Below are 10,566 nucleotides of genomic sequence, written 5' to 3' on the forward strand. Positions count from 1 at the left end.
TTTTTATCTGCGGGCCAAGGCTTTTAAGAATTAAAGCACAGCAACCCAAAGCAAAACAGCCTCCTCCAGGGACTGCTTTCCCAACAGCTTCCAGGCAGATTTACAGCTCTCCTTTATGCTCCAGTTTTCCTCCCAGTCATGCATCCAGCACAGGCGGGTGAGGGCCGGAGAGGGATGTGCTGCCTCCAGCTGGGCGGGTGCACTCCTCAGCCCCTAAGGTCTCACAAGCATAAATCCATCCCCAGGAATAGCTTTGGGCTCAGCCTCTCCCCGTGCACCCAAGCGTATTGCAAACCTGTGTTTAGGCTGGGCAAGGCTTGGAGCTTTGCTGACTTTCCACGAACCTCAGGCTACAGAGTGCCTGCGGTCAAGAACCAGAGGCTTGCAGGCACTGAATGCTCTTGGGAATCAATGGCCATAAGGCACTTAAATACTGGCAAGGGCAAATGGACCCGCTACTGGAAATTAATGCTTCTGGGCTCCTAAATCACCACAGCCAGGATGTTCACGCAGGTCATCAGCTGGGGCGAGTGAGCTCAAAGGCACACTTTGAGCCCCACTAGTGGCATCTTCTGGGCCCCCCCCCACCCCGCTCTCCTGTTCACCACCCCAACAAATTGCTTCCAGATGCAACAGTGCCCCGATGCTGCCGAAACCTGCTGCCGTGCCCGGAGGCCCTTTTTATATTCCTGCTGTGGCATTTCTTATGCTCCAGCCTGCTTTTCCCTGCTGCATCGGTTCTCCTGCCCCTCACCGTGCCACTTCCATTGCATGCACTGCCTGCCTATCTCCGTGGTGTCAGGGCATCACGGGCCAAAACAAGGTACTCCTGCCCTGTCCTGCTGTGTCACCTCTCCCTGGGGATGCCCAGCATGACACTCTGGGGAAACTCCACCTGCCGCCAGAATTGCAAAAAGGCCAGCAGAGAGAGGCAGAGGTGTAGAGGGTCAGGAGCTGCAGGAGGAGCAGGACCTCCTGGCTTTCATCCAGGGGATGTGGCTGAAGCCAGGTTACCATGACCCCACATCTCCCCTGCCAGCCCTCATGAACATCAAGCCCCACTGCACCCCAGGAAGCAGCACCCCTCCTTCCATCCCTCCCTTTCACCGAGGGTGAGATGGGTGGTGGCCTCTTAGCCATCCCACGGTCATAACTAGCCCAGGCACAGATCCCTGCCACCGCTCACTACAAAGGCAGCCACGCACAAAGCCTCCGTGGGCGGATGGGCTTTGGCCAACTCTTGTTTTCTGGTGAATTGTGAAAGGGAAGCAGAAAGACCAGGGGAAGCTGAGACAGGGAGAAGCCAAAAAGCAGGACGCAGGCAAGGGAGCCTTGTAGGCATTAGAAGGCAAAGCTGGAGAGCACTTTTGGGCTGGGTGCTGAATGAAAGATGCTTAGACCTGCACGCTTGAAAGCCATCTTCTAGTATTTGGTCCTCACTGGAGTTGAGGAAATGGGGCTTGGTACCTCCTCTCAGGAAAACTCGTGCATTTCACCATGAAATGATTTAGAGTCCCCCCCCCAAATTTGATTAAACACTAAGGAAAAACCAGGCAAACAGCATCAGGGGTGGAACAGCCTTCTGGCGTGAGTGTGTGCTAGCACCCTCACAAACCCATGCTGGAACCAAGCCAAGCCTGGAAGTGCCTGATGAGTTCAAAACTGGCCAAAGAACCCTTAAGTGAGCCTAAAACCAGGCCTGGAGACTTCATCCAAGGGAAGCAAGTAAGGCCAAGGTCAGCTTTACAACAGGGGCTGGAAAGCCACTACAGCAGCAGCCGGTGCTTCTTAGACATGGCCAGGGATGTCATCTCTGGTGCAGTGGCAGCCACGGAGCATGCAGGCAGAGCAGCATGTCCCACGGCCAGGAGCCACTGCAGAATGGTGAAGCAGAGCCATCCAGCACCAGGTCCTGACATCTCCCAAGGGCCTCCACAAGAAATCACCAAGGGACCAGTTTCAAGACCCTGGAATTTGCCAGGGAGCTTGGTCTTTTGTCCTGGGGCAACCCATCAGGAAGGCAAAGAGCTGTTTGCAGAGGAGGTGCAAGGTGATCTCCTCACACCTGCAAGTGCAACTCTGCCTCTGATCCATCAGGTGGGAAAGGGGAGCTCTAACCTGGTTTGTGATGTTCATCAGCACTTAGGATGATAACTTTGGGGTTTAAAACAAGAGTTGTTGGCAACAGTGCAAAAAAATTAAGAGACAGGTGTCTGCCAGAAAAGGTGTCTGATGGAGAAAAAGCCTCCAAAGAGATGAAGTGTGCCACTTTGTAAGGACCACACTCAAAGCAGCATCTCCTCCCGCTGGGACCAGGAGCTTTGCAGCACAAGGAATAGTTCAGCCATGCTTTGAGACTCAAATATTGGGTGCAAATTAGCTGCTAAAGCTCTGGAGGGTTTGACACAGGCCAGGAGCCCCTAGCTATGCCATGAGAGCAGCTGGCCCAAGAGAGGGTGGTCACCCCTTGGGGCACGCAGCAGTGAGCAGCTCGGGGATCCAGGGAGGACAACTGGGCTTAGACACAGCAGAAGTTTGGGACTGCCTCTGGTGAGGGATCTTCTGACCCAACAAAACCATCGCTGATCTGAGTAAAAAGAAACCTCAGCCTGGCACAAAGGGAAATCCCAGAAGCAGAGCAGGTGGGGATGGAGGGGAGACAAAAAGTGGAAAAAGAAATGGCATCACATGAAAGGACTCTCATCTGCTGCCCAAAATGAGAAGGATGTGGAAGAGGGACCACGATCCTTCCCTGGCGGTGGCCATGGCAGGGCGCTGGGGTTATACCCCAGCAGAAATCCCCCCATGCAAGAGGGGCTAAGAGGGATGAACAGCCCCATCCAGGGTGGCCCTAAGGCAAAATGTGACATCTACAGGAACAAAGCCCCAAGTCCTGAGCCTTCAAACCAGGCAGCAGTCACACCAGCCAACAGGACACCTTGCTTTGCGTGGACAGAACTCCTCAGCCTGGCCTTATTTCCCAGGCAATGATGCTGGGAGATGCTCAGCTGTGCCCTGCTTTCCTCCTGCCTTCCCTCTCGCACACGGACACCTGAAGTATCTCCAGCTCCTCCCCAGCTTTGGACCACCTCACAGCTCAATCCCCTCTCTACAGACAGAGCAGGAGCAGCAGATCAGAGGCAGACTCGGCACCTGCCAAAGGGCTGGCAGCTGCCTGCATCACCTGCTCCCACGAAATGCCAGCGGTGCTGGCCTGTCCCCCTTCACCATCCATACCCGGGCCCCGGTGCAGCTGCAGGGAGATGCTGGGAAGCAGATGGTGACTCAGGCAGCCGGAGGTGCCTGGGGCTGACTCAAACCCTGGAGCACAGAGGCTGGGGGATATTACCCAAGTGAGTGCCAGTGCTCACAGGCAGTGCTTTCAGCACTAACAACCATCCCACCCTCCACAAAAAAAATAAAAAAGAAAGAAAAAAAAAACCAAACCCGCTGGCTAGCTGGGAAAAGCAAAACCCAACACCTGCAGGCCAGACCTCCACATGCAAACAGCTGTGCTGCCGATGTGATGGCTGGGAAGTGTGCTCCGTGCATCCCAAGCTGCTGCCTGCCAGCGGGGATGCAGCAAGGTCCCCAGTAAGAAGGCAGACAGGGAGGTGAATGCTAGGTAGTTTCCTTGTACAAGGCTGCTTTTCCCCTCTGCCACCCAGCCTCTAGCCTGTCCCTCCTACCTCTTCCACAGCAAAGATGCGGCTATTGCCCCAACGAGCCAGGGAGATAAATTAATGAAAGGGGCCAGGTGGTGAGCAAAGCGGAGGGAGGTTCAGTGGAGGGATCACAAGCGGAGGGAGAGTTAGGATAGAGAGAGGGTTTCCCCAACCAACCAGCTCGGCCAAGGCGGCACAGAAACACAGCAGCCCCCGCACCGTCCCGAGAGGGACCCCGGACATCCCATGGGAGCGATACATCTTGGTGCTGCCACCCGTTCCCAGCCCTGCCCGGCATCCCTGCTCTGCCCCGCCGTGCTTGTACCCTGCCACAAGCGCCCGTCCTGCAGGTGCCACCTGCCCCGCTCCGTGCCCGTGTGCCGGTCCCCTCCGTCTCCCCATCACCTGCCTGTTTCTTGACTTGGGGGGGGGGGGGGAGCGGAATGAATTCCCGGTGGAAAAAGCATCTGGGGCGGCCCTCTGCCCCGGGGAATCGCTTTGCAGAGCCCTCGGGGCCGGGACACCGGCGGGGCCGGGGGGGCCGGAGGACGGGACCTGGGGGGGGGGACACGCCGGGGCCGGGACCGGGGCCGTGCGTGCGGCGCGGCTGCCACCGTGCGGCCGCCCGCCCCGGGGACCCGCCGGGAGCCCGGCCAGGGCGGGAGGGGAGCGCGGGGAGCCGCGGCCGTTTAGCCCGGTGGGGAGCCCCGGAGAGCCCCCGGCGTGCCCGCGGCCTCGGGGAAGGAGAGATGGGGGGGTAAGGGGGGGGTGTCGGGCCGAGCGTGTCGCCCAAAGGGACCTTCCAGCTCCCGGCGGGAGGAGAGGGAGAAGCTAGATAGGAGCCAGGGGGGCCGGGCTGGAGGGACGGGGCGGGGGGGGGGCAAGAGAGGGGAGGGGATGTTTTAGGGTTTGGTCTCAAGGGAAGGAGGGATATTTCGCGCCCGGGGTGCGGAGGACACGGGTGGGGGCGCGGGGTGTCACCTGCCACAGCGGAGAAGGCGGCAGGCGACCCCCCCCGGAGGTCTGGGGCGGAGGAGGGGGGGGGGGGTCGGGACCCATGCCTCCCTGCCTGCCCGCCGGCGGGCCGGGGTTTACCTGCAATGATGGCCGGGTTGCTCTGTCCGCCCTCCGCCTTCACCCACACCTCCAGGGTGAACTCCTCCCGCGGGATGTCGGGCAGCGCCTCCGGCCGCGCCGCCAGCTGCTCCCGGCCGCCGGAGAAGTACAGGGCGGGCAGCGGCCGCTCCCGGGGGGGGCTCGGCACCTGCGGCTCCCGGCCCCGTAGCTTTTCCCACCGGACCCGGCCGTCCGCCTCTCCCCCCGGCTCCTCTCCGCCTCCCCCGGCTTCCCGCGGTCTCCGGCCCCGCTGCCGCCCGGAGCCCGGCGGGGCTGCAGCGCCGAGCACCCCCTGCGCGCCGGGACCCTGCGGGTACAGCCCGTAGGGGTGATGCGGGGGGGCGGCGCGGCGGCTCGGCGCCTCCATCCCGCAGCCGGAGACCGGCGGGGCGTCGGGGGACCGGGGGTCCCCGCGGGCCAGGCCGAGGGCCGCCAGCAGCAGCGCGGCCAGGGGCGCCCCGCCGCGCAGCATCCTCCCTGGGGACGGAGCGGGGGGAGGCTGGGGGCTGGGGGGGGGGCGGCCCCGGGGGAGGGGGACGCTCAGGGGGGCGGCGGGCGGCAGCACCGGGGCATCCTCCCCCGGCCCCCGCCGCAGCCGCTGCCCCCAACTTTTCCCCGGCACCGCTCTCCTCCCCTCTGCTCCTGCGGGAGGAGGAGGAGGAGGAGGAGGAAGAGGAGGAGGAGAAGGAGGGCGAGAGCACGGCGGCGGGGACCCCCCCTTCTGCCTGCAGCCGGGGTTCCCGGGGCACGGCGGCCCCGCCGCGGCTCTCGGCGCTGCCCGGCTCTGCCTGCGGGAGCTGGGGCTGCGTTAGACGCCCTTATCTAGAAAGCCCCGAGGCGCTCCGCTCTTCCCCCCCCCCCCCGCCAAGGAGGGGTGTGGAGGGGGGGGCTGCCTTATTTAAAGATGATTATGTCCAATCTAATAAACCCCGAGCGGAGCATCGCCCTCCCTTCCCTCCGCCCTCCCGGGTGCTGCCCAGGATGCTGGCGGGGAGGGGATGCGGAGGGGACCCAACGCCCGGAGGGCGTTGGGTCCCCTCCGCATCCCCTCCCCGCCCCCAGGACTTGGGGGTAGCACCGGCAGCACCTGCCCTGTCCTCGTCGTTCGCAGCCTGGGCTGCTCTTGGCTTGGCCCAGCAGCCTTTCCCACAGCCCCGCTCGCTGCCTCTCTCATTCCTCTGCTTGGCAGTGAGGCACTTGGTTTCTTTTCCTTTCTTTTTTTTTTTTTTTAATTTTTTTTTTCTTTCTAAGTTGAAACGTGCCCGTGTTTTCTCCTGTTGTAGCTTGGGGTGTGATATCTGCCTGCCCACCTCGCCTCCATCCTCCACCTCCATCACCTAGGGTGGAGGAAAGGAGGGCAAAAGGAGGGGACACCCACCCTCAGCCCTCCCCCAGTGAGGGGAGAGGTGCTCTTGGGCTCAGTGTGTGTGGAGAGACCCAGGGTCCCCACTCAGCCAGAGATTTTGCTGCCTTCTCTCTCTTTTTTTGTTTGTTTCTTTCCCCAAACAACCATCCCATCTGTTTGACACGTGCAGAAAGGTGGGCTGGAGGCACCTTATCTGGGCGAGAGGGAAAGAGCCATGTCCAAAAGCCAAAAAAACCTCCATCGATGCACCGAAGGGGCAGGCAGCAGTGGGAGACGCATCTCACCCACCACCCTGCCAGAGGGTACGGCACTGGCGCTGCCAGGGGAGGGCTGCTCAAAGCATACTGGTGAGAAAACAAGGTCCCAAAGTTTCCTCTTGGTTCCCGAGACACCATCACACCAGCACGTGGCGCGGGAGACTAGGAAAACTTCAGCAAGGAGATTCAGCAAGAAGAGATTTTTTTTTTTCATTTTTTTTTCTTTTTTTTTTTTTTTCACTCCCAAACACTATCTGTGGCGGTCAGTCTGAAGCAGGGTTGCCAGTGAAAGCTGGGAGGCCCCTTCCAGGGTACAGGCTTTCAAACCAGCAAGGCAGGAGGGAAGGGATTTAAGACCAAACAGCAGGAGCTGGCTGCGTGGGGTTGGGGTTGGGTTTTTTTGTCTTCTGAAGATGGGAAGGTGACAGGAGGAGGTGGGGGGGGGGGGGGCTGGTGCTTTAGTCGGAGGGAGGTAGAAATAAATAGTGCTGGAAAAACTTGGAGGTTAGGAGGAGTGAGCACAGTGCTTCGCCAACGCCCCGGGAAGGAAGAAGGTAGTTGTAAGCATGCAGAGAAGTAAGGGCTTGGCGAGGCTGGGCTGGAGGTGTGTGAAGAGGAAGGGAGGACACACAGAGAGCGAACGAGGCCAGGCAGAGCGGGCAAGGCTCATGCAAAGGAGCTCTAGCAGCTCCCAAGGACCTCTGGGCTGTGAACCACATCCAAGCACAACACGAACACCCGTTGCTCACAAGGAGGTTGTGAGAAGAGGTCTGCAGCTCTCCTGCCTGCACCGAACACACCGGTGCCCGTCCGCTGGTGGTGGGGATATGCCAAGCTTGGTGCTTGGCACTGGTGAGGTGGCCCAGCAAGAGTGTTGTGCTGGGGCCACCGCCAGCAAGCGTTGCTTATAGTGCGTATTCATTCAGGAATGAACCGAGCTCCTGATAGCCATGTCTACCAGGGCCTGATAAGACAGGATCCCATGGGATGGCTTATTTTGAATGGTGGTGACCTTATTCAGCAGTTATTCATCATCTTGCCACACAACACCCTGCCCTACCCGGTCATCAGACTGGGTACTCCAAAGAAGCGAGACCACGAGACCCTCAGCTGCGTGTGCTGCCATCCCAGAGGTTCAGCAGCACTGCCTCCTCAAGGACAGCCCGGCCGGGATGAATCCAGCATCAGAGCAATAAAACCCTCCAAAAATGCACCCAAGCAAGGCCTCTATATATAGGCTCTGGCCTGGGCTAAGCTACTCACTTAACAAAATGACACCCGCAAACAAATAGCTCAGCTGTCTGTTGGGCTGGTACGCAGCAGGAGCTGCAAAGGAGGAGTGAAAGCCCACCAAGGAGCCCCCTTTTGGGGGCTGGGTGAAAGCAGAGGAAGGCTCCCCACTATGCCAAGCCCCCGGGTCCCCCTGACCTGCCTGCCCAAGCCCAAAGCAGGAACCACCGGAGCAGGCAGCCAAGCGCATGAACCATTACCCCACGCTGACTCCAGCATGCTCTCCATTCACACACCGGCAGGTTCCCCTCACAGCCGCTCCCAATGTGGGGCCCAGAGGAGGCTGGTGAGGATGGGGAGGGCAGGACCGTGGGGGCAATTCATCGGGATGGGTCAGTGTCTGGGGAGCAGAGACGCCGGGATGCTGTTCCTATCCCAGCACCACTGCAGGCTATAGAGTAAATCCCTGTTGTTTGGGTAGTTTTTCTCTGTTTTCCCAAAAAAAGAGGCAATTGGCTTGACCGGTGTGATGATTTCACTGCATGTAAAGCAAAGACTGGCCCCGGGGATAAGGCAGGAGACTCAAAGATGGCAGAATGGTGGCAATGCACCCTCGGCATGTTTTCTGGCTCTCAGGGAAGCAGGGCAGGCATCTGTTAGAGGTCCCAGCTCAGAGCCAGGCTGCCTTGGCCAAGGAATGCAGCGGCCCTGCATCTTCCAGGGATCCCTGCGTGCAGCATCTGGATGGAGATGCTCATCCCAGGCAGGGTCCAGCTGCAGTTCAAATCTGCTGATGCTCAGGAGTAAGAGAAAGGATGCTGGATGGGAGGAAGGAGAAGGGCAAAGTGGTGGCAGAGGGTAGGTTTGGCTGGCTAGTCCTCGTTCCCTCCCCACGTGTTGTCCTTCCTGGCATGTGCCTGCTCTTTGGATCCTCCGGGCTGCGGGTCTCTGCAGTCGGGGTTATTTGGAGCAGGGACTGGATCAGGCAGGCTGCCGGCGCTGGGTGGGAGCAGGGGCCCCACGTCAAGCCCCTGGCCAGGAGCCTCTGGAGGGTGGCAGGGGGAAGGGGGGAGCCCCATAGAAGTGAGATGCTGAGCCAGGGCTGTGGGGTGACCCCAACACAGGAGTGGGGTTCCCAGTGCAGGTTCACCCCATGCTGGGGAAAGGTGAAGAGCAGCATTTTAGCCAGAGCAGAGGCCAAGACGTGCTTTTCCCCACGCCTGTCAAAAGCCATCAACAAAAGCCTTCCTCTCCCTCCACTCCTTCTCGGGTAACCACCACCAACCTCAACATGGGAATAAAGGCTCCAGGAGAATCTGGCGTTTTTGTTCGTGGCCAGGCAGCCAAGTCCCGCAAGCCCGAGACAGCAAGCCTCAGCAATCAAAGCCACAAGTGACAGCTGACCCCGCTAAGGGCACAGCCCCAGCCCTCCCTTCTCTCCCTCCCAAGTTTGCCTGCTTTTCCCAAACAGATTAGGAGCCTGTTCAAACACGCAGGACCCTGGAGGTCAGAGACGCCGACCTCCTGCACCAGAGGTTTGCTTGGGAACTCGCTGAGTTTCCTGCTTCTGGTAGGTCTGGAGATAAGCCCTGGTGTGCAGCCACCAATGGCACACACCAAAACAGCGAAACCTCCAGAACCCCATCTCTTGTGTGCTTGTGCCTTGCAGTTGGGCACATCTTGTAAGGCACAAGAGACAACCAGGGAGCCCTCCCACAGGCTCCCTCGTCTGGATTCTCAGGTCTGATAGGAAGGCTGGGCTCTCCCCACCCCACGACACCTAGTAGGGTTTCCCCATGCTGTTCAGTCCTACAAGTTTGGTGACAAAAGCTTCTCCAAGCCCCTCTGCTGAATTTGGCTATACCCGCCTCAAGAATTCAATGAGCCATGTACACAACCTCAGCTCCTTTGGCAACGGAGCCAAGGAATGAACTTTAAGTAACAGCGAAGAAAATCCAGTCAAGAATACGCCTGCTCCATCATCCTCACACCTCACATCTGCCTCCTCACCTTTGCTCTGAGCCATGCAGCCTGCAGACAGCGAGCGGCACCCCCGTGGCAGCAGGGATCATAGGAGCCCGTGGAGGAAGCCAACTAGCCAGGCACTCCTTGGAGTATCAGCTAGCATTCTGGAGCTGGTTTGGTGTATCACCATCAGGTGCAGCGGTTTTGGAACAGCCTTGGATGTCACACTGAAGCCCCAGGCCGCAGCAGAGCTGTGCTCTGAAGAGGTCTTGCAAGCCTCCAGTAACAACCATTTACTTCCAGCTGGGAGGTGAGGACGATGCAGGTGCTCAGCAGCAGGCTCACATCTCTACATAGGGAGGACATTCCCTACGCAATAGCCTCCAGGCGTCTTTCTGCACCCTGGAGTTCTGCACTTCACCAAGAACTTGCAGGTGCTAAATTAAGACCATCTAGAGAACAGAGCATGACCTTTGCCAGATGGGGTGTCTCAGATATTGAAAATTATTCCAACAGCTCACAAAAGGCAGGGACTTATCTGTCTTTATGTAATGTAGCTCTTCCAGCAGCCACGGACGAAAAGCATACATGAAAAAGCAGGGGGGGAAAGGGAATCAGCCTCTCACTTCTGTTCTGCCGCTGTCGTTGGGGAGTTTCAGCCCCATTAAGTCAGGAATGTTCAAGTGCATCTCCGTATCCCAGCTGGGTGGGAAGCATCTGCCAAAGAGAAGAGAAAGGGAGAGGCACGCTGCCACGCAGCTCCGGGACCAGCAGCAGAGGTAGGGTCCCAGAGGAGGACGGGAGCTCCGCAGGCACCTGTGGGAAGAGCATATTGGTACAATCACAGCAAGGACCAGCTCAGGCTTCCAAAATCCCCCCCCGCCAGCAGAGCCAAGTTCTGCTGTCAGGAGCTCCAGGAGAGTACCACGCTCATGGCAGCCCTGGTGGTAAATCCAGGTGGAATAAT

General features: G+C 59.2%; 1 protein-coding gene across 1 annotated transcript in view; it reads right to left on the minus strand.

Moving 5' to 3' along the window:
• PAPPA2 (pappalysin 2) overlaps nt 1-5,253 on the minus strand; it is a 93,979-nt gene extending 88,726 nt beyond the window's left edge. The window contains exon 1 of the mRNA XM_075037543.1: nt 4,761-5,253. Within this exon, the coding sequence (XP_074893644.1) occupies nt 4,761-5,253 (493 nt within the window). The remainder of the gene's footprint in view (nt 1-4,760) is intronic.
• Nucleotides 5,254-10,566: the final 5,313 nt, after the last annotated feature.

The sequence above is a fragment of the Buteo buteo genome, chromosome 10 (genome assembly GCF_964188355.1).
Source record: "Buteo buteo chromosome 10, bButBut1.hap1.1, whole genome shotgun sequence".
Classification (NCBI taxonomy): domain Eukaryota; kingdom Metazoa; phylum Chordata; class Aves; order Accipitriformes; family Accipitridae; genus Buteo; species Buteo buteo.